The following is a 24,657-nucleotide window of genomic DNA, read 5'->3' on the forward strand; positions in this document are numbered from 1 at the left end:
GCAACACAGTTGAAATTACAGTGTGTAGAAGCAGAGCATGTAAGTACACCTCAGAATATTAATGGATCTTATCTACATAGAGAGGAATTAGGACAAAGGAATATACACCAAGAGGAGAAACATAAGGACAATCTTTTCAGTGTCACATGACAGCTCTCCATCCTGCCTTCCATTACAGCAGGCCTGGTGATACATCGAATGGGCACTGAGTATTTGAGTACACACTGAGCCCACAGTACCTACTGTGACTAAGCTGCAAGCTGGTTACCACATTTGAAACATCGGAAGGAGTAATTTCTGGGAGTCACCGTGTCAACACCTCTGCTGTTTTAGAGCTAAAGGAGAGTGTATGTGCCATACACAGTTGAATTCCCTATGGCCTGCTGTGTTCCTAAAGTGCTAGGAACTTGCTGTTTAACTTGATGGATTAAACCAACCTCAGTGGAACTGTACATTCTCCTGTCAGTCTCTCCCCTGAAATGAAGTAGAAGTACTTACACACAAAGTTACAGACATGAATGTAAGCAGCTCTCCCTCACTCTTGCACAGCTGTTAGTTATGAGCTCTCTGCTTTGTTGTGTCATCTCACTAACCATCTGAAAGAGCTCTTTTCTTCCAATGCAGGCACAAACTTGGCACAATAGTAGGTTTGCTATGTCTGAGCTTGGAACAGAGTTTGATCACAGAATCATGTTGATATGTCTTATGTCACTACCTTGGTCATCCTGTCATTTAACAAACTTTGAGTTGCGTGTCAAGTGAAATCCTAAGTGACCACAGGTCGCAGAAGTACCCTACTACCAGAGAACGAAGGCTGCATATAGATGAAACAATAGATAAACATCAGTAGTTGCAAAGGTGAAGAGTAGCATGCACACAAAGTGATAGTCAGTGGGGCAGGACTATACAACAAAAGCAAAGGTAGTCCTAAAGTAGACTTCAAGATCACCTCCCTCACAGAACTTACCTATGCTCATTAAAACACCTGCCAGACCTAAACAGCTCACAGTTCAGTTATGTAATAGAGAAGCTAAGAATTTTTTCTCCAAAATGTTTTTCTTCTGTCTCTTCTTGTTGGGGTTCCTTAATGAATGCAATATCCTGGACATTTGGATGTTTCACCTAGGGTCCATCTAGATAGAAAAAATAGAGTGTGTCTAGAGGTACATTGTTCCAGAGCTCAGAGTATAATTCATATTAATAACTACATGCCACCAGGTCAAAGGTCTGTATGTTCTTCACACTTTTGATAAATGCAAGATATCCTGTCTGGAATTGTGTGATTTATTGAAAAGAATCCATTTAAACTCTAATGTTATTATCTGAAAAGCAACTGCCTCTTGCAGTAGGACAAAGGGTAATGATTTTAAACTAAAAGAGAGTAGATTCAGATTAGATACTGAGAAGATATTTTAGCCATTGAAGGTGGTGCAACACTGTAACAGGTTGCCCAGAGAGGTGGTAGATGCCCCATCCCTGGAAACGTTCAAAGTCAGGTTGAACAGACCTCTGAGCAACCTGATGTAGTTGAAGATGTCCCTATGCATTGCAGGGGATTGGACTAGGTGCCCTTGAAAAGTCCCTTCCAGCAGAAACTATTCTATGACTTAGGTTCGCTTGGATTCAGTTTTAGTACTGAAAAATTCCTTATGTAATCAAATTCAAAAGAAAATGTATATATTAACAATATAACATAAATACTGTAAATTTGTAATTATTGACAGAATGGTAAAAATCACGAGTGCATGAGCTTTTCAGACTGAAATCTCAACTTTGGATACTTACCATCAGTCTGTGATTTTGTATACTGCATAGCTTTTGTTGTTTTGTTCTCTTTTCCCTTGCCTTCCTGATTAATGTTGTCTTTCTTTCCAAATGCTTTTTTCCTTTTTCTCGGGAAACATGAATTTGAACAGGATTGGCATGGACTATATTGTCTGTGTGGTTGTATTGACTTTTAAAAGCCCCAGATTACAAAAAGGAAAAGAAGTAGGGGGGATTGTCAGAACCTGTTCAAGGCTAGTGATGGATCTTTTCATGGAGGGGAAGGACTGGTATTTATAGCCTTGTGCTCAGAGGGATGAAGATAAACCAGGCTGTGTTACTTTAGTGTTTCAATCAGGAGGCTGCAGTTCAAGCCTATAGCAAAATTCACCAAAAATAGTTGCAAAACTGGTAACACATTCTACAGGCTTTCTTTTCTGGACCTGGTGTACAAAGAAGAGGTTGGCAAAGTGATTTTCAGGAACCTAAATTATTGAAGTTGTGTTCAAAGATGTTTCAGGATCATTTTAAGATCAGAATTTAGGCTTCAGTAAAGTCTTTGAGGTGAGGCTAAACTTTAATAATTTGCTAATGTGTTTGATAGTATTTTAAATCAAATAATTTGTATTTTTTAATGTAGTATAAATTTTGTACATTGTTATTGATATTACTAGAATAGAAATTCTAAAAGGTATTAGTTTCATTGAAGTGTTTGCTAAAATGGTAGTCTTTATTTGTGATATTTGGGTCTGCAAAGGAAGTACTTTAGGTATATCACTTAATATCAGCAAATCTGAGAAATAATTGTGAAGTATGTAATATAAATGCATCTCATCAAAAAAATTCATTTTGAGCTATAATTTCCTGATAGGTACTAGAAGGTCTGATCCTGTTAGACCATTCTTCTATTTGAATGGTATTATTTCAGCTTTATTATACAGAAAATAATTCAACCTGAGTGATGGCTTCTTCAGTTTTGACTGTTGGTTACATAAATTAGCATGGTACTTAATTTTATGCTAATTTAATAGGATGTATTTCTTTACTCATTACTGGTTCACCTGTTCCCATCACAGACAGCACTTTGGTACTCTGGCTAGCATTTAATTCTGACTGATTCCTTTCTTTTCCATACTGAATCATACAGGCTTGCTGAATTTTGTGTAATTATGCTAACACTTGTCATTGCAATATAGAATATCTACCTGTAGCATTCATTTAAAAACCAAGGCTATATATTAAATTGTTCTGATTACTGTTGTATCACAGGTTTCAGTCATGGTTTTTAATAGGCTGTATCCTACAGTTCGTAATCAAACTCTCATTGGAGAATAGAGAGAAAATTAAAGTGAATAAAGTATTTTCTATTCATCTTAGATTAAGTTTTATGTATATTAACTGTACAGCACTTACAAGATAGGATACCATTTTTTCCTAGTAACCTAGTTACAGTTAAAAAGAGGGATTAAATAAGCTCAAATTTGTAGCCTTTATGCTGGTACACTTGTAGGGTGAATTCACTTAGCTAAATATTTTACGCCAGATTTATTGCAATGTAGAGGAAGAGACTTTTTACATATTGAGGAACTCAGATTTGTGGAAAAAGAAACTACTGTACAGTAACAGCCACACAGTAAGCTGACCCAAATCATGCTGTAATGAAATAACATCATTGCCTGAGACCCCTATTTCTCTGTCACAGGTGTCTAATCAAAGATTTTGAAAAGCGTCCTTCAGTTACCCATCTTTTGGAGCACCCATTTATTAAACAAGTACATGGTAAAGACATGTCTCTGCGAAAACAGCTGGCTGAGCTCATCCAAGAACAACAGCAGCTGGGCTCCAGAGCCAAAACAAGGTACTGTACTGTACAAGGTACTGTATGTACCAACATACATGCTACAGCCCTCCTTCCCCACACTAATCCTGTGAGCACAAATTGAAATTTCCAATGCACAGACATTTACTGTTTCAAATGATCATATTAATGCATTGACTAGCAGTATTATTAGCAGCAAGTGCTGCTTGCCATGTAAATGCAAAAAATGCGTTTTCCCTTTGATACTTCTTAAAGCTAGTTTGATCAACCATAATGCAATCTACTCCTTTGCATTCTTGCTCCCACTGAACTCTGATCTGTAAGTGTTCTCTTTTGGGTCAGTCAGAGATGCTAATAATTTCAGAATGTTCTGGTTTGTGGAAGTATGTATTGACATGAAAAATTATATTGTACTTTGGTAACAGATCTTTGAAAAATACAACTGTATTCACATGACTACTGGAAAAGGTTAAGAACACTTTAAAGATTGCTGTTTGATTAGATGCTATTAGTAAGAAGGCTGTTCAGTACTTAAAGTAATTGCTTTGTCTGTAGTTTAATAATAGCTGCTATTTTTCATTCAACCTAGTTATTTACTTTAAAATGTGCTTAGAAAGCAATGCATGTTTATCAGCAGCAGTGGGATCTTTTACTTTTCAGGCTGACTGTAAATATGTCTTAGTTTAGTTGTTGTCCAGAGGGTGGCAGAATTTCACTGTTTCAGAAGAATTAAATGCAAATGAACACACTGTCCCAAGCTCAGCAATCATTCTGTAATATGAAGTTTGTCTAGAGTTAGATGTGCTCTGGCCCATTTTTATAAACAAACACCTACTAATGCTGATGAAGAAAATTAAATGTCATGATTCGTAAGTCATAAACATGTATATACTACAAGCCGTAAGACTCTGTAGCTTAAATGCTAAAAGCCCAAACAAAAACGTAGAAGTTAAAGGTATAGCTGTAAGTACAGTTTCAAGGTGAATTTGACTTCTGTGGGTGGGTTTTTGGTGGTTGGTTTTGTGGGGGTGTTTGTTGTTGGGGGTATTCCTTTGTTTGTTTGTTTTCTGGAAAAACATACCAGGAACTGCTCACTGTGGGTGAGGGAGCTATGCCAGTGTTACAGTGGAAGTTTCTGCTTTATCTGGCCGCCTAAGCATAGCTCCCCCATGTAGCATCTCACAGATCATGTTGCCTACAGCTGTGCTGTGGCTGGCCCAAAAGGTATGGGAGTTTTTCCAGCTGTTGACCAAATTGCAGATATAGGCAGAGTGAAATGGTTGTTGTGCTAAGAGGAGCTCTGAAATGGACTCGTCATGGTATTCCAGTACATTCTTCTAGGATCGAGCTCCATAATGTGGAGTGACAAAGAGTCAAGACCAAGACATTTCTTTTCTGAAACCTGTCCATGTATTAACTGAGAGTTAATACAGACAAGCTTCTGCACCTTATGCATGACTGGAATGTAGGAAGGCTTTTGCTTCCCAGCTCCCTCAGTATGAATCACCTAAGGAAGTTTAACTCCTTGTCTGTTCTGTAGCACCTAACCCTACTTAAATATTTTGTTTGAAAACAAAAATCTTTCTGATTGTTTTAGCATTAAACTACTATGGTATCCTTACTTGTTCTGTGAAGCACTAGCCCTCTGTGCTCAGGGCTGAGAGCATGCTCTGTGAGGACAAAAATTTAGTGATCATTTACCATTGACATTGACAACATGTTGTTCAGAACAATTTTCTGAAGATTTGAAACTTGATCAAATTTATATAAACTTTAATGGGATAGCAAAAGCATATCCCTGCAAAATATCAAGTCTGTGGGCCAGACAGTTAATACTGGACTACAAACATAAGATTATTACAAAAGAACCAACCACCAAGAGCATCTAATTATGATTTTCCCCAGAGGATAGACATAACCTCATAATAGTAAAAAGCTTGGCTCTGTAATAGGGATATTGTACCCCCTAGGAAAATTGTTACCAATTAAAAGCCTTGAAAACCTCTGTTATGCTTTTATAACATAATTTTCAATACAGAATATGACATGCAGAAGAATATATGACCAGATGGTACTGTAAAAAATTGACTGGCATTCATTTGTAGTGATCTGTAGAAGTCATCTGAATGTATAGTCATCACTTCAAAGTAAATAGGCCAATTCAAACCCATGTTAAGTAAAACCCTTCTATTATACCGTTGAATATATGTGCATGGTTTTTTGTTTATTGATGCACCCATGATAGGTACAATGAAATGTACATTAATTTCCTGGTGTTCAGACATAAAGAAGAATAGACACCCTTTTTTAGGAGTACAGCAACACTAGAGATCAATCATTTAAAAGATAAATAAGAGAAAATGTTCCCAGAGCACAGGCTGAAAAGTTCCAGAAATGGGAAAATCATCAGGATGCTTGGGTTAACAGCACTTCTTTGAGGAAGCCAGGGAGTTACTGGTGATGACAACTGATCAGGAGGCATCTGTGTTTTGTCTTTTATGAAAGTCTTCCAGGATCAGTGTTTTGGATTTGCATCTTTTGATTCTGTACTGACTCAGCACCCGTGGGGTTTTTCATAGGGTTCTCTTTCCAATAGTCATGCCAGTTTTGCCTATTTTGATGCATCACTTAAGGTCATTGTGCCTAAGAGCGAGCCTGCAGACTAGAAAGTCAGTACTAATGATTTAGAGCGTATGATGGAGAGACATGGAGAGCTGATCTAGCAGTGCACTGCTAATGAGAAGGAGAACTGGCTTCTTTCATTTTCCCACAGCTCCCAGGACCAAGCTCATGATGCTGTTTTTATTGCAGCTTCAGTGATTGTCAAAAACCTTCTGAGCTAGAACTTCTACAGTAAGAGAAAATAACTAAGCCAGCAGAAACACACAAATAATTTTCTACTCTCTTAGTGATTGCAGAGAGGTGCCTCAGGTGATATAGCTGAAGTGAAGGAGGGAATGCTTCGCATGACCATTAATAAGGGGGAAAGTGGCAGAAAGAAGCAAGCTGTCCCCTTCTGGGATGACCCCTGGAGTCACAGACTGAAACATCTCCTTATTTTAGTTTCTTTCATTCTTCTTTTGTAGACTTCGTAGTGTGCAGTATAGCTAGGCTTCAGCACATTTCTTCAGGCCTCTGAACTGAAGGGGCACTTTGTTGGCCTTGAGCTCAAGGGAGTCTGCTAACACAAACATTTGTTGCTATCATCTGTTTGTTGCTGACAAACATATATTGTCACTTTTCCATGAGGCAACTTACTAGGGAATTTTATATTCTGTAAATTCCTTTTGGTTAAAAATGAAAAATAAAATGTTTATGCTAGTAAAAGACTATTTTTAAGATTAAAAATGGCATTAACAATTCTTCCTACTTTTTTTGCTGAAAAAGATACTCTTTAAAACTTTTCCACCAGCTCTATTTTTCTCTAAATTATTTACATCAGTGAGATCTTCTATCCTTATGCAAATAGGTGTTTCCAGTTTCAGAAAAAACAACCAGAATACCTCTTTTTCCATACTTGTAATGAGAAAGAAGATTCTTTTTTTCCATCTGTTGGCATCTTTTTAGACTGAAATCCTTGAGTTCTGCCATTTCAGCATTAGCACTTCACTCCTGCAATGCCTGTTTCTTATACTCTAATGTGGAAAAACTTGCTGAGGAAGTCCAATGTCACAGCTGTGTAAGGGTGAGCTCCAGGTATTATCTTGCTTATCCATATCCCTTTTATACACTATCACTTAACTGTGTGTGTGTTTCCTAACAGTACCAGGGCATAATTGCTAATTAGCAACAATACACTTTTCATTAACAGCTTTGACATAGAAACAATTATATGAAATTAATTCTAAGAAACTTATTCAGTGTTAAATAGTCCTCTAGTTCTATTCTTGTAAAAGTTCTTCAATCCTTGAAAAACAGAGGTTAGTACATCAGAACAGTGCTTCACATATACTCATTCCAGCTATGCTGAATTTTTCTTCCCCATCTGTTCTAAGAAATACATCATTACTTTCTAACACATGGATACTGATTTCTAGTTGGTCTTGGGGGTCACAGCATCTCTTATTCCCATCAATATATAGCTGCTTCTAGGCAGGAAGCATTTCTTAAAATCAGAGAGGATGCTGTCACAGGCTCTCACTCATTTTTTCCTATTTTTTTTCTGGTTGTATTTTTTCTTTAATTTACCAATTCTACATTCACACAAAGACTGTGAGATGGTTGTTCAAATAGTTTCCTGATGCATGATAACATTGTGAGAACAAGAAATGTCTTTCATTCCTGAAGACTTGTACCTCATGTAGTATTAAACTGGAGAATGGGAGAAAAATAAGGAATCTAAGTTACAGTAAGGTGTGGACAATAGAACATGCAAATGTTGGTCAGGAATGATAAGCAGAACTATAAAAATATTTTTGTTGCAGTAATAACTGAGTATTGATAAGACGCAGTATGTCTGAGTGTGACTAATGCTGTATTCTCTAACTAAAAAGGGTACACAAGTCAAGTCAACCCTAAACTTGCTATATTTCAGAAATAAGTTCTTCAAGATAGAAATTTGTGTGATTGCATGTCAGTAAAATACTAAGAGTGTTTAGGCACCCTCTGAATTACAGTGCAAAAACATGGTAGAGGTTTGTGTTCTGTTCCTCATTCTCCCTCTGGATTGCTGTGTAACCTCTGTTCTATCATTTGCTGTCAATATTTCTCTGTTCCTTCACTTATGAAATGGCTGCTAATAGCTTTACTCAATATATTATACCTACAAAAAATAGACAGCGGTTTGTCTGAGGCAAGAACTTTATCTTTTACTTGTTCTGTAAAGCTGTAATATACCTTTGGTCACTGTAAACCTATTGTTGAAGAGAAACATTCATGGTGCCTGAAACTCTAGCCATTTTAATTTTCATTCTTTCTGCCCATAGATTCTGAGGAGGCTCTGGGAAGGCTCTAGGCAAAGATTATGGATATTGTTAATTTTCACTTAACAGTAAATATTCACTCTGTGTAGGCTATATTTTTGTTAAACAGTGTTTGTGTTTGATAATCCATTAAGGGAGATTATGAGAGAGCTGCTCACTTTCCAAATATGCGTTTTGATCTCTTGAACTCATTCGCGTGGTCTGTTGCCTTTTTGATTTGTAGTGCAAGAAATTCCAACGTCGAGGCTGATTGCCAGCCTGCTGAAGGAAAAAGTTGGAAGAGATTTAGTCTCTTTCCTAGTATTGCTAAATGTTAAATGACTTGTGCTGTCTGCACTGGCAAAAGGCACTGCAAAAAGCAGGCATATTCTTTGGTGTTTAATTTATAAACTTTTGAAGTCTTTTAAGCTAGGAAGTATATCAAGTTCCATAAATAATGCTTAAAAATACAATGGAACTTGTCATAGAGACATCTTGCATCCTTTAGGATGACTTTCTCAAAAAAGTAAACTTTCCATTTTATTCCATTAAAAAAACCAAAACCTAAAATGTTTTTGTGGCTTATGAGTAGAAGTAATGGAAAACTGTAGGATTTTTAATCTAACTGAAGGCCTTGAAAAGTACTGACCATCAGCAAAAGGGAATGAAAGTAAAATGTTCTGGGTTTTTCTTTTCCCATTTGAATGTCCATCAATTAAGAAATTACTTATTTACGCTCAGTCTTAAAATAACAAATTGTTTTATCTAGAATAACATGGAGGGGAAAATCTGAAGAAGAAAAGTCACAACAGCATGTGAGATGGAAAAACTCAAAGGTAGTAACAGATCTATTAGCTGCCTTTGGACTGTGGTGGAGAAGCAGAACATCAAGGAGGAAAATACATGATTAAAACCTTAGAAGTGGAGACAGGGAAGAAGAATCTTCAGAGAACACATTCTAAAAATTTTGCCCTTGGTAATATTCTTTGAAGTCATCTTTCAGTATTTTAGATACTGTGGGTTCCCATGTGGCATTTGGCTGCTCTTTCAAAGGTGTTAATGTGGGGCAGCCACATGAAATGCAGTAGACAAGTCTATATTAATTTCAAAGTAACAAAAATGTTTAGTAATTACCAGTTGGCATCTACATTTATTATGTAAGCCCTGTCTATCAAATGTCACTGGAGTAGAAGTTGAGCAAAACCATGGTCTTCTGTATTTCCTCAAGTGACTAATAACTCCTGTTGTAAAAATTCTATAATGATTTGATGTTTGAAAGTTAACGTTTATCAATTATTGAATGGTTTTGGTTACATGGTTCAAAGTGGCAGCTTCTCAATTATCGGCAGCTTTGAAGAGGCCAACTCCAGACATGGCTCATTCTTCTCTTGAGTGTTTTTCTACAAATTGGGTTCTAATGTTCCTGTCTGTAAATAGGCTTCTTCATAGGAATCAGAAAAGGTCTTCTACTGACCTCTGGTTTTAGTTTTTAAAGGAATGAAAAATTTCAGCATTTTCATGGATATGGTTTTAAAGAAGTTTGAGGTAGACAGTAAAGAGTTCAGGGTTTACAGTTCTGGGTGATTTTGGGTCAGTGTGCTGCTGCTGGTCTCAATTTAAAAGTTTGGTTTTGTAGTGGGGAACAGACAGGTGTGAAACCTTGCATTTTAAAGGATGAAATGTGAATCTGTACATCAGGAAGAATCAAACTTGAAGAAGCCTAGGGGGAAGGAAAAAAGAAATCTAAGCATTTAATAGTTTGAGAAGGCCAGGTATGTCAGGCTACCTTGTCAGATATTAGGATGAGGCTACAGTGTCTTGGCAGCTTCCTCCTTCTTATTAGCCAGCTGGATTACAGTAGCAGTCCATCCAAGGAAGTAATTCTTACAACCAGATATCTAGCTTCTCTGCCAGCTCAGATTTAGTTTTGAAAGCAATTAACTGCAAGGAACTTGATTGCATCCAGCCAGTAATTTCCTTTGGACTCAGAGTTAATAACAGAAACAGAACCAGAAATAGTCCTCTGATGCTACACACAATGTAATTTAATGCAATTTTTCCAGCCTTCATCTATATGAATATTAGGCAAATAAATTTAAAACTCTTTCTTCCCTTTTTTATTATTTTTTTCTAAATCACAAAGCTACTGTGGCTCCCCCAAAGTGACCCTTCTTCTAATTATAGTGTATGTGTTTTTACTGGAGTTACAGAGATTTTTGCTATAGCTGCAGCATTCATGTTGTAATTAAGGCTATGTCAATGTCTCTATTATGACCATGCTTCAACATATTACTCCAGGGTGAAACTTGATGTACAGGGGCAAAATTCAGTCTTTGCAATGCATGGGAAATAGGTTGTGTATCTCTGTGTGGCAGTAGCACATTCTACCTTTTATTCTTTCTCAATGTGTTGAGTATTTTTCTTGTAAATCTCAGGAATTAATTTTAAAATTGCCAATAATATAAAGAAGGACAAATACAGAAACAATTGTTCCTATGTGAGTCCTACAAGAAAACCCGAACAGTAAACATGAATGCTTACCTGCACCAGGAGAGCAAAGTAAAGGCCCTAATAATGCCAGGGGTGGAGAGGAGAGAGATCAGAGAAGCAGCTTCCCCATGAATGCAAAAATTCTTGGCCTGTGTTGTTTTGTTGCTCAGGTTGGACCTGCCAGCAAGACGATGTTTCAGTCTGGAAGTCTGTGTGGTCCATCTAGCTTTTTCTTTCCCATCATGGGCTTAATAGCGGGGATATATGAGTGTATAGCTATTTACAGTGCACTTCTATTGCTGTGACTGGTGTCTGATACAAAAAGAGGTTACTTTCTTTCAAATTGTTTCTTTCCCACAAGTAGAACAAATTAATACTTCCTGCCATCTTCATGAAATTGTTCTCCCCAGGGAGAAATGCTTCTCGCCTTTTACTCCTCCAAAATCCAAGAAAACTGTCCCTTCCAGCTATTCCTGCCTGAAGAAAAAGGCAAAGGGAAAGTGCTTGGGAGGATAGTCTTTTTCAACAGGCATTGCTCATCACTAGATTTCTGGAACAAACCTTATGCTGTGCTTCAGGTCCCTTCCAACCCAAACTATTATGTGATTCCGTAACAAAGTTAGGTGCCTTGAGTGACTGGTCCTTTATGTCAGTTCTTTTGACAGTGAAGAGACTGCATCTTCCAGGGGTTGATTCAGAACATTGCTGGAAACTTAAGGCAAATATAGCACCTTTGATTTTCCTTTGGCTTAGAACTTGTACTGAAAAAACGGCTGATAATTCTACTTTTTACGGAAAAAACATACTGAGAGTTATTTCCCTAATTAAGAGTGTTTTCTTCTGCCTTTTTTTAGAATTTTTTTATTATATTTTAAAAGCAGATTATATTTCTGATGTAAAGTTGTGGAAATAATTAAAGGTTACTGTTTGTGTTTTTCCTTTTCCACTCTGTCAATGCATCTGCAGGACGTAGGGTCAGTAGAAAACTGATGAGACCAGCAGGAGATTTGAAGCTAATGTGATGTTATGCTCCTAATATCCTCTTCCTAATCATGTACTTAGGAAAATGAGTTAAGCACAAGAAAATATGTGCTCAAAGGTATATATGTTTTACTTATGTTTGACTAAAACTAGTTTCCTTATTTATTTACATAGTGTGAAAAGGAACCCTTTCCAATAAAAAAGATTGATTCGTTTATCACTTAAGGAGAACAAACAGCAGGAGTTTAATACACAATCAGATAGCAGATTAGTTTACAAAGCCATTCTGCAATTAGACATGCTTAGCTTTGAATGTGCCTTCTTATCCCTCCACCTCGCACCTCTGGTAGATACATCCGTACTTGCAGCTCGTTGCAATTCAATATTGTGTCTGTGATGTTTTGCTCCAGGAAGAAAAAGCTTCAGAGATGAGTTATATTAGCTATTGCTTTTTTGGTTACATCTCCATGAAGGGAAGCAACTGTTCAACTGTTTGCTTCATTTGTAAACCAGGGAGTGCTCCCATCTCTAAATGATTTAAATTATTTACAACAGCATTTTTCTGTAAAGTAAGAGGTTGAATTCCGGTTTGAAAGGGAAAAAACAGTTAAAAAAACCCAGTAGTACATTAGGCTACTTACATGCATACCCACTCCTTCAAGGATCTGGCTTGTTAGCAAAGTGTAATGTTCTTGCATATAGTGACTCTTAAAAAAAAAAGCCAAAAAGAAAACACAACCTAATCAAAGACCAGAAAATGGAAAATTTAATTGAATGGAACTTTGAACAAATAAAAATGATTGCCATGCTACCCACGGGAAATAATACCCACTGTAACAATTTTTCTTTCATATCTTATTATTTGTGTTGTTGTGTCCTTCTTTCATTTCTTCATATGTACAATATCAATCAAACTACCATCTCTGGGAATGTAGTGGGACTGTCAGCAAAACCTGCTGTCTTCCCGCTGTTTCATTTTCTAGCTGATGAAAGAGTTTGCACAGTTTTATTTAGTTATTATTCAAATAAACCATTACAGAACAGTTTTCCAGAACTCATTGAGTAACCAAAAGGAAAGAAGGAAAATTAATAAAAATAGAAATAAAAAAATTATGATCTTTAAATGTGATTTACAGTTGTCTGTGAAGCTGTACTCGTGGCTAACACTCTTCTCCTCCCCCTTTGTTAAAGGCTTTCCATGCAATAATTCTTCTGATGGTATAATAGCTCTTGGATATGAAAACATTCTCTTTACTGAATGCAAGCTGACTAGCTTCAAATGTAGAAGTGTACATAAAGGGCAAAAATGCAAAAGCCTCAATGTTAATTTTTGAAAGAGGATTCCAAGAATGTATGAAGATACAATTATAGAAAAAAGACCTGCTACATCTCCATATTAACCTTGAACATTATAGGTAAACTGTGTTTCCTGCACAGTTACAGTACCGTTCTGTTAGTACTTGATATAATATTTAGTGTTGTTTTGGGATGTGTGACCATGTGATTCCTACTTTCTACATGGCAACCAATGCAGAAACAATCTGTCAAGGACTGTCATTGAGGATCAATGCTAAATGTTACTCAGCAGGATGCAGACTGTATCTCGGTGGGTGTCCTTCTACTATGCTTTGATTATGTTTGTTGTAAAGAAAAGCCTAGTTGTGCTTACAGCATTTATATTTCACACCCTCTGTGGAGGACATGTTACAGCCTCTTGATTTGTTCCCGTTTCAACATGATGTGTTGTTTAAAAATATATACACAGCATTTTCAAAGATTCCTTCAGTATAATCTGATTATAAAGGGGTTATGTGACAGTTTGTCTCTGCTGCTTATTGTGTGGCTTAAATCTCTGGGGACAAGCTGACTGAACATCCATACAATTTAGAATCTGATGGCAGCTGTGGTTCAAAAATGTTGGTTTGGACCAGATCTAGGGTCATCTGAGGAGGCACTTTGGCATACACCAAGGTAACAGTAAGATTTTATACTATTTATTGCTTCTTGTGGCTTCTTTAGATGACAATACTATTGACTGGGTACGTGGGGGGAACATTTAATTAAACAGAGTAGTAGTTTATTGACTTACACCAAGGAGGTAAGGGAAAAGGGGGAGAATATTTTTATGCTTTACTGTCTGAGTGAAGAGTCGTAAGTCTACAGATAAATCTTTGCTGAGCATTGATAGGTAGGTTATATATTGTGAAAGAGAAAGCACATATTAGAGTGGACAGCAAGCTGATGTATTGCTTTTATAAAAGGATATTGCAAGCAAAAATATGCATTTCAGAGAATGTGTCTGTTTTCTGCATGACGAAAAGTCCCTCGTGACTTCTCATTACCTCTTAACATTTGCTGTCTTTGATACACTTTTGTAACACTGGTGCTCTACTAACAAACTTCCAGACATGAACGAATACACACTAGAAGACCTTACCATGTGGATGGAGCTGACAAGTACTCTCTAGATGATGATCTGGTAAATCTAGAAGTTCTAGATGAGGTACTGTACTGTCTTGAGTAGCAGTTTCTGACAATTGCATTTCACATTTTACCTATTTCTGCTTTTTAGGCCCCTCTTAGCAGAATGAAAATAGTTTCTTCTTGCAAGCTTTTATCTCACCATGGAAAGGGGATTCTCCCATGGCCGATCTGCTACCATCACTTCATTAATATTCCATATAGTGGCATAAAAATAGTAGCAATGAATACTATTTTGTGGAAGAACTCAATTATGAGTGATGCTAGTTTAAATTATTTTTGTGAGTTTCCTAAAATGTGAAATTTAGTTATAAAGATCTAGGTTTATGTGATTTTATTTTTCTAAAATTGATTATTTATGTAGAATAATATGTTATCTACAGCTCTTGGATAAAAAGTGATAAAACAATATCAGTTTCCTATTTTGCTATATCACCTATATGCAGAGTGTCTGTAAATTTTTGCGTTGATGATTCTTACATTACATGCCATCAAGAAAAAGACATAATACTAAATTGTGGTAGTGTCCTGTTTAAAACAGTCTTTTACAACTACTTAAAATTTAATCCTTGAAAACTTATTATCCTTGTTTCATGGCCAAATAAAAAAATGAAATGGAAATATACTACGAAGTGCAGCAATAATGTGCACATCCGTTTTCCCTCCAGAAGGTTTGCTTCGCAGGCTGATATAACAAAATATGTACTAATCTTCAAAAAAGAGTTGCCATTTAACTTAGTTTTATTGCATTAGCAAGAATTTTGAAAATATTTGGTTATGTGGTTTTGGCACTTGAAAAATAATTAGTAATACTTACAATAAGTATTTCTTAATCAGTGTTCTCAGTATATTTACAAAAATCTTAAGGGGAAAAATATTGTATAACTTATCAAACTTCTTGTAATCTTCTCAGGATACAATTATCCATCAGCTGCAAAAACGCTATGCTGACTTACAGATTTATACTTATGTTGGAGACATTTTAATAGCCTTGAACCCCTTCCAGAATCTCAGCATTTATTCTCCCCAGGTAAGAGAGATTCCAAGCTGTGGACAGTAGTAACTTTACATTTTGTATTAACACCACTGGCTAAAACTCTTAAGCAATGTTGGAGGCTAAGAGTACAGACTAAACCTCAACCTTTTCTTCTTCCAGAACAGTGTGGCTACGAATCTGTGTTGCTCTGGTTTGTTTTTTGAATTTGGTCTCATTCTATTTCATTCCTTTCTGCTTGATGGCACAACTTCCATGGTACAGATGAAGGTCACCCTAGCCCCAGCTGGGCCTCTTGTCTAGCATTTAGGGCTTTCTTCTGCGAAGTGGTTATGTGAACCTCCTCATGCTGAGGCTTTTGCTTCCTGAAGAATTTCTCTGACTATTAAATGTCCTGTGCCATCAGCTCTGGCTTAGAAGAAACAAGTGAATCAAATGCTGTAAAGATAGAGGCAGTTTAATTCCCTGCAAATATGAAGAGAGGTGGAGCTAGAAATTACTTAGTCTCCATGGGTGCTTCAATCAGGGCTGCAGGCAGAGGAGTGAGATTTCAGGTTGACTATTATCTTTGAAGTTTCTTTGGTGTATTTCCTTTATTGAAGGTTTGTGTTTGAAGTTCTGTTCCTCGTGTTACAGTTCTTTTCACTTTCTTATATGGGAAATGTCAGAGGGCATTCTAGGCGTTGTAATTTGTATTCTGGAAGTTGGGCAGTGTCAAGAATTACCACTCCTCTTCCAGGTGAATCAGTGGAAATTCTGTGCTATAATAGACAACTGCCTCTGTTGAACAGGCAGAAGATAGTCACTGTTCTCTTTTCAGTTCTTAATTATGTGGCTAAATTGCATATTTAGACTACTGTGTGTTCTTTAAATTTAGTTCTCCAAGCTTTACCATGGTGTGAAGCGTTCATCAAATCCCCCCCACATATTTGCCTCTGCGGATGCTGCCTACCAAAGCATGGTTACATTCAGCAAGGATCAGGTAAGAATCTGTTCATTTTGGTTTAGATTCCATATTAATTATACTGCCACTGTGCTTCATGGCTGTGGCTAATGTTCTGTTATGTTGTACTTTGGGAAATTTTTCTCTAATCCTTTTATTCCTACAACAGGAAAACCAGAGTAGAAATCCAGTCAGGTTTGGGAATTCTGGAGAAGACCCAGTGACATAAAAGAGGCTTAAAGGTCAAATAGGATGATAGGAGTACCTGACCAATATAGTTTCCTGGACATTCATGAAGTCCTGGCAGTTAAGACCAGCTGCAGAATGTTGCTGCACACTGATCCTAGGCCTGTCTTGCCCTGGGTACTTAAATAATTTACACTTGTGTAAAATAGGAGGTTCTCAATGACATAGCAGATTAAGAGAGTTTGAACCACTTTTCTGTTTCAAAAAGACCCTAAGTCACAAAAAATAGGAACCATTATCTCATTTTTTAGTAAAATATATTATGGATGGATCTATTATAAACATAATAAGGACACAAATCTAATTATTATTAGCAATAATTTTAATGAGAATAAAATACCATGCTGTAGAAGATTTTATTACATTCTTAAGATTATAACTTTGTACTCTTTCTAACTTGATGTGCTGTATGTACATGCATACTGAGGGCTGATAACTATTTTTGTTTATAAAATCTTTGTGATTTTACCCTGCACATTGCACAATAATTCATAGAAAATACTAAAAGCAGAATAAAATAATAAAAGGCATGCAATCAGAAAATGCCAAGAAAAGAAGACAAATAAAAGGAACAGGAACTTTACTAAGTATGTGGAAGTACACTGGCCTGAGAGATGATTAGTACTTCTTTGATGGAGGCATGAAAGAAAACAAATACTCATGTAGAGTAAGTTATGTAAGAACTTGTTATCTGAGGAAAAAAATTAGTAATGACTTCAGCTCATCAGGCCTTGTACGTCTTTAATAGTTTTGTACCTGTTTAAGAAACAATTTTCATTTAGATCTAAATCAGTTTCCTATTTGCTGCTTGCAAAGTATTACAGGAACTTGTTCATCTCCATTACCTGACCAGTGTTATGTTGGTTCTTCAGGTAAAGCTGCATTAGATAAACACTGTAGCCAGACTGAAAATGTTTTGATTCTGTTTGTTTTAGACATTGAGCTTTCTCTTGTTTTTTCACTGGGAAAGTTGAAAAGTGGCTTAAGGTCTTAATATTTCTCTTGAAGTGAAAGTCAAGTTTAACCAATTCTGCAAGGACTCATAGGTTTCAACCGTGTAAACTGTTAAGTTAAATAGTGTAACTCTGTAAATCCATCAATGTGTTACCTGTTTCCAAGAGCAAAAATACCTGACAAGAAGCAAATAAATGATCTGCAAATGTCATATTGCACACATTATGTAGAGTCAGTCCCTGCACCTGCTGTCAGGCACCACTAGGTACCACAACATAATGGTTGCATCTTTCAAATCTTTTCACATAGCTCAGTTCTATATGAAGTTTCAGTGCATCAAGTATTTTAGGACCTTGTATCTTTTCCCAGCCAAGAATCTTGTATGTTCACAGTGTCATGCAGATAATTTTCAGGTGTTTGCATAAAAACAAGTGCATCTGTGCAACTGCTCAGTGTTAACATTTTACTTATATGTCTGTTGATACTGTACCTTAAATAGACTAATATTTGTACTGGTGAGCTGTAGAATATGTGGAAAAATAGGGGAAATAATGAATACTGTTAGAATTCATACTCTATAATCTGAAGTGTTCACACTTCAGTGTTCCTGTGTGAACTGACCTTTTAGGTGTACTGGGCTTCTGCTTCCATCTTGTCCACGAAGCATAAGAGCAGAGAGTTTAGACCATTCTAGCTAGTCTCTGAATCTGGCATCCATTTGGAGAGCCTATAAAATACCATATGTGAAAGACTGCTGACCCAAGAAGAAGGTGGATATGTCCTCCCAGAATCATGAAATGAAGAGATGCATAATTTTCTGAAATGTTTAGATGCTAGTTTGCTGTTCTGGTTTGAATGTCAGAGTCACCTACAGAATAGCCTCTCTATGCAGTGGTAATTATTTAAGATTATTTTTAGGAGCAAACTTTTGGTCAGTGTATTAAAAATAGCTGTACCCTGTGATACGTGTTAATTCATATGAAGTCAATACAGTGAGCTCAGAAGCACATTAATTGAGCTGTGGCAGTTTTCTGAGTTTTAAGTATTTGAGAGAAACCACATAAATGTTAGTCATGTCTGTAGACATGGTCCCTCATTTATGTGTCTTAGCCCTTAGAAATTCAGTCACTGCTTCACACATGCGCAGTGCTATCAGGCATTGTGAGATGCATTTTAGTAATCTAGGGAATAAATTATTGCACTGAGTCTTTGCTGATCTCTCCTTTCAGAAGGGGGTTGACCCTTAAAGTATTTTACAGTTTTGGTACTAAACATGAAGTAACAGATGGAAGTGGTAATGGCTGATATTGACCATGTGGTGAACTCTGCACCTGAATGTTTTGTTTTGTGTGTTCAGTGCATTATCATCAGTGGGGAAAGTGGTGCTGGAAAGACAGAAAGTGCCCATCTGATCGTCCAACATTTGACCTTCTTGGGAAAGGTATTTCTTAGCCAATTATGTAAACCTGTGAACAAGTCCTTCCAACCCCACCCCAGTTTCTGCTTGATTTAATCTTTAATATTTAAAGCTATTTACGTAAATTGTCCCACTTGAGTTAGGGGCGTAATAATCATGCATGTGTGAGAGCAATGAATTAAGATATGAGTGTGACTCACACCAAGCCACTTGATATTTTTTTAAAGAGTAGGTGCTGGATTCTGAGTGTTCAGTACTGGTAGTTATGTACAGTGTTTATCACATACATCATTGTTTATTTGTACAATGACAGATCTTACTATGGCTCTAATCTTAGAAGCTCTTAGACATTTAAATGTTACAAAAATGCTATGAGCACAAAATGATGGAAAAATCAAGCATGTTAAGGTTAACCTTAAGTAGATGTCTTTAGGTTTTTTATGGTTTTGGTACTCCTAACTAATTATATGACACCTCAGAGGTAGAACAATTGCAGAGAAAGCAGAATCTGCATATTCCTACTTGTGGGAGACTTCCTCATCAATTTGTTAGACCTGTTGTTATGTAAGTAGGAAGGTTAACACAGTACCTTGAGGTACATTCTTCCTGCCACAGTACCTAAGTCCATACAAGCATGAGAAGAGGATTCTATGCTTCTGAAGCAAGAATTGAATTGTGGGTAAGCATTATATTCTTTTAATTATTATTCTGATCTGTATCTGTTCTGTCAAGGCCAATAACCGTGCTTTGCGTGAGAAAATTCTTCAGGTGAATCCTCTGGTTGAAGCATTTGGGAATGCCTGCACTGCCATCAATGACAACTCAAGTCGCTTTGGAAAATATCTGGAAATGATGTTTACACCCACAGGAGCTGTAATGGGGGCAAAGATTTCTGAATATCTCCTTGAAAAATCAAGGGTCATAAAACAGGCTGTGTAGGTATATTAATTGTTTGTCCTTTGACATATATATAATGTTTGGATTGATTTAATTATCAAAAATTCTCTATTTTAAATGCTATCTCGTCTTCTGCTAAAGCAGTAATCCTTTGTACAGTGCTATGACAACAAGAGTAGTCAGGTTCTTTTGGAGTGGAAATCAGAGCCGCTCCATTCTTTGGAGAAATGTTGTGTTGACTGGTTTTTCTGTGTTTCACAGTTGCTGATCCTAAACCATTAAAACAAGTGGGAGATTTGCTACCTGCTTCAGTGAGCTCATTATAAGAACTACTTTTACATTGTACAAGTTGCCACAAGAATAAACACAGGTGCTTTAAAAGGATTTTTTTTTTCCAGGGGAGAGAAAAATTTCCATATATTTTATTATATTTATGCTGGCCTTTATCATCAGAAGAAACTTTCTGAATATAGACTTCCTGATAAAAAGCCTCCTAGGTAACTATCGCTCACTTGTTTTAACTGCTCATTGTAATTAGCTATTGATCAGCACTTGCTTTCAGTATGATGCCTTAAAATCTCTCTTAATCCTTCTCCATCTCTTAAGGACCTTTTTTAATCCTCCCAAGGAAAGAAGAAGATGGACACTGAGGCATTCCATTATTTGTGTTTGTTTGAGAAGTTGAACTATTAAAACAGGAGGAGGAAGAATCAAGCTCATTATTATGTAGATATGCTGACATACTTTCAATGAGAACAGCCCACCTTATGAATTTCTTACCATAATGCTTCACATGCAGCAATAACCCAGAATATGTTTTGAAGTTGTGTTTTTTAACTGGTGTTTGTACTCTGCGTGCTTCTGATCTGTATTGGGTGAGGGCATATGTGTCAAATGTTGGGAACACTAATAGACGTTAACAAAGGATAAGTAAAAGTTAATGCAACAGAAGCAAAAACTTCATATGAATTAGCACCAAACTATATAATTGGAAGATACTGAGATAAATGTTCTTTCCAGTTACTGAGGTACTTGCATTGAAGTCACTGGAGGTCATACTGACGTATCTGTTAGTGTGATGTTTTCTTTCTCCCACTCTGTTTAGATATATTGATAATGAAACTGGAAGAGTAATGCATGATATTGTTACTAAAGATTCTTATGGAAGACAATTTGAAGCGATTCAGCATTGCTTTAGAATTATAGGATTTACTGACGAGGTAAGAGATCCAGGTGCTAAACCATTATTGACCTTCTTTATAAAAACTTACCTCCGGTGCTGCCTTTTGGTTTTGTGGATGCACACCTGCACCACAGAATCTCTTTTATGACAGAAGTGAACCCTGAAAGAATAACCACACACTCAGAAGGCAAGAGCAGCCTGAGGTCTCGGTTGGTACTCAGGCAATTCTGTATTGCACTGTTTTCTGTGCAAATAAGAGTTTACTTGAACTTGTAGAATTTGGTTTCAGAGAAAGCTATGAGCTTTAATAGCCATTCCAGTGCCTATGTTTTTTTGTCATAGCCTAAATATGATCTGTATATCTAATTGGATTCCTTAAAAGTGCATCTTGTCATCTTTTACAGGAAGTGTACTCAGTGTACAGAATTCTGACTGGAATCTTAAATACTGGAAATATTGAGTTTGCTGCCATTTCTTCACAACACCAAACGGATAAAAGTGAGGTTCCCAACCCAGAAGCCTTAGATAATGGTAAATACATTTTAATGTTGTCAGTTCTGTAAATGCAATTTAACTGTATTTGTGAGAATCTGTAACTCATGGTAACAGTTGGTCAATGCTGGTGATTTCCACTGCATAATCACAGTTGTGTATCTTTTTTTCACTGTCTTTTAGCTGCTGCACTACTAAGTATTGGGTCAGAAGAACTTCAAGAGGCCCTAACCTCCCACTGTGTTGTAACACGGGGGGAGACTATTATCCGAACAAACACCGTGGACAAAGCAGCTGACGTGCGAGATGCCATGTCTAAAGCACTTTATGGCCGGCTCTTCAGCTGGATTGTAAATCGTATTAATACGCTGCTGCAGCCAGATAAAAATATATGGCAAGTTACACATCACTGAATCATGTGTACTTACTGTGCATATGTCTGATGGGTTCATCCATTTGTATATTTTTGATTTTGCAGAAAGGGTGCTGTGTTTATTTTGACTAAGGCTTCAAAATGGCTTTCATGCTGTGATACTGAATTTTGTTTCCAGGACATTAATCCCATCATTTTCAAAGACCCAAGTAGAATTTAGCTACTGAAGTCAATGGAAATTGAGTTGTTGAAGTGCTGTATAATTCTTTAAAAAGATGCTTCCTATATACTGAACATGAAAATCATACAAAAGTCTGATAAGTACACTGAAAAACTTTAGTATGTATTCACAGTCCTTACAGATCTTGGTTTTTTAGTAATAAATACAGATATCAGATATTATTGTGGTGCTACTTGAGATGTAAGTGATGATTTTTTATTTTTCATAGTTACAGAAACATTACATTGTGCACCCTTATGATTTCATTGCCAGGTACTAATCTGGCTGGTTTGATCTTTTGGAGCAGCTGTAGAGATTTTAGAAACAAGAAAACCCCTCAGGTGATGTGAGAATGCCTCTGATCTGAGATCTCTACTTGGCACTTCACTGTGTCATATAGACACATTCTCATCCATATCCAGTTTTGGTGGTGACTGTCACACTTCAGTTCGCACGTGGGCTCTTGACAGTCCAGCTTGTAGCAGGAACAGACTTGGTAATTACCCTTCTGAATGAGTATAGCAGAAACATACTATTAAAACTTGACACCTTTTGACTGTCTGGAGGAGCAGACAAATTTTATTTGAGATCTGCCTATGAAACCACTTGTTTTAATATGGCTGCTAAATGTGGCTTACTTTTTACCTATGATTCTCCTGCCACCTTCATGGCAATTTGCAAGAAGCAAGTGGAAAACAAAAGTCTTAACAATGCTGAACAAATGCACAAGTTGTCTTAGGCTCAAACACACTTTTCCTATGATTTTTGCAGCAGAGTAAATAAATTATGCAATCCTAGTTACCATGTTTATCTTTATTTTAACGTGGTGTTGCCCATGATGAATTCTGTTTGTATTTTCACATGCAGCAATGCCGAAAGTGGGATGAATGTTGGGATACTGGACATATTTGGATTTGAGAACTTCGCAAGAAATTCTTTTGAACAGCTGTGCATAAATATCGCTAATGAACAGATCCAGTTTTATTTCAATCAACATATCTTTGCACTTGAGCAGGTAAATTCAGCTCTGATGAGTTCTAGCTGAATCAGCCATCCTAAACCATAGACTATATTCAGGAGTACTTTATAAACCATAAAATGGGTATGTGATTTAAATGCAAGATAATGACATCTTTCAGTTGAAGTTTTGTGAATGATGTTGCCGAGGCTTATAGAATATTGCTATGCATCACGAATGTTACTGGTTAAATATTAAAACTGTGCTGATGACTTTTGTAGATGGAGTATCAGAGCGAGGGAATTGATGCAACTACAGTGGAGTATGAGGACAACCGTCCTCTTCTAGATATGTTCCTTCAGAAACCCATGGGTCTCCTGTCTCTGTTAGATGAAGAAAGTCGATTTCCTCAGGCAACAGACCTAACTTTAGTTGGTATGTACAAACAAAAACTCTGTGAAAAGACAAATGTATTGTAAGAGGGCAGAATGTCATTGTTGTTCAAGTTTTACTAGCCTAGTTGTCCTGATGAGGCTGTGCCATTTTAGTTGATATTCTGAAGTTCATTTTTCACTGTGCTTCATAATTTTCTCTGCTTACTTGTTTTCTATCGTTTTCATATTGGAAAAGTTATCTTAAATATCATGTGTCAAGAGCTTATTTGTCTTTCCAGTGTTACAAGGAAATAACCTGTGTCTTGTCCTTGTATGTGAGGTGTATCAAGCAGTATTTATCCCCATTTACTGAAGAGGTGGCTGAGACAGAGTAGAATCTTGTATCTAGGACCACCCTGTGAGCAGCATTAGTGTTGAAAGTAAAATTTAGAGCTCCCAGGCTGCTAGACCCATGTTCATCCAATTAGAAAATACTGCTTCATTCCAGATTATCTCATCATAAATAGGAAATGTGTGTTATTTCTGGTGTGCCATCTGGCTGAATATTTCCCTGCCTTCATACATATTTTATATACATTTTAACAAATTTTGGTGCCAACCTTAAACCATGCAGCGCGTGCTATGTTTAAAATGTTGTCTTGCTTTTATTTGCTAGAGCTGACCTTTTCCCTGTGATATTTCCTTCAGTGGAATGTGCAGCAGAGACTCAAGCTGTTAGTCAGAGGAAAATAACAGCTGCCTATTAAATTGCACAATACATATAGTAGATTTTTTACTTCTGCTAGGCTGAGCTTACTGGAATTCAAGTCACAGATTGAACAAGTACTATGGTTTCATTCCACTCCTCCTTTGTATACTAAAGTAGTCTGCTTCCCTGTGGGTCACATAAATCAGTTAATACTGAATACTGAACTTCTACTGTCAGAGGAACCTTCCTTGGTCCAGTGCTGATCAGCTTTACTGCTGATCTGTACACAGAACAGCAGGATCCCTCAAGGAGACAGCAAAGTGAGAGAGATATTTTACCCTCTCCAGGTGTGCCAGACAGTCATTAATTCTGCTGCTCTGTTCCAGCCCCCTGAAATTCCAAACTTAGTTATTTTTGCTTTAAATACAAGCTTGATTCAGTGTTAATAGAAAGAAAAACCT

At 36.8% G+C, this 24,657-nt stretch overlaps 1 protein-coding gene across 4 annotated transcripts in view; it reads left to right on the top strand.

The window, feature by feature from the left end:
- MYO3B (myosin IIIB) overlaps positions 1-24,657 on the top strand; it is a 198,163-nt gene that overhangs the window by 76,786 nt on the left and 96,720 nt on the right. Inside the window, exons 13-24 of one of the 4 annotated variants that reach the window (XM_051787359.1) lie at positions 3,467-3,622; positions 14,362-14,458; positions 15,350-15,466; positions 16,308-16,412; positions 18,931-19,014; positions 19,723-19,925; positions 20,286-20,384; positions 20,993-21,107; positions 21,475-21,601; positions 21,746-21,956; positions 23,023-23,170; positions 23,395-23,548. In XM_051787359.1, coding sequence (XP_051643319.1) covers positions 3,467-3,622; positions 14,362-14,458; positions 15,350-15,466; positions 16,308-16,412; positions 18,931-19,014; positions 19,723-19,925; positions 20,286-20,384; positions 20,993-21,107; positions 21,475-21,601; positions 21,746-21,956; positions 23,023-23,170; positions 23,395-23,548 — 1,616 coding nt within the window. Of the gene's footprint in view, positions 1-3,466; positions 3,623-9,253; positions 9,856-11,940; positions 12,074-13,489; positions 13,562-14,361; positions 14,459-15,349; positions 15,467-16,307; positions 16,413-18,930; positions 19,015-19,722; positions 19,926-20,285; positions 20,385-20,992; positions 21,108-21,474; positions 21,602-21,745; positions 21,957-23,022; positions 23,171-23,394; positions 23,549-24,657 lie in introns of those variants that run through there. The other 3 variants (XR_007904525.1, XM_051787361.1, XM_051787360.1) reach the window with 3 other exon arrangements.

Source organism: Manacus candei, unplaced genomic scaffold (genome assembly GCF_025592945.1).
Source record: "Manacus candei isolate 608988 ecotype Guabito, Panama unplaced genomic scaffold, ASM2559294v1 h1tg000023l, whole genome shotgun sequence".
In the NCBI taxonomy this organism is placed as follows: Eukaryota; Metazoa; Chordata; class Aves; order Passeriformes; family Pipridae; genus Manacus; species Manacus candei.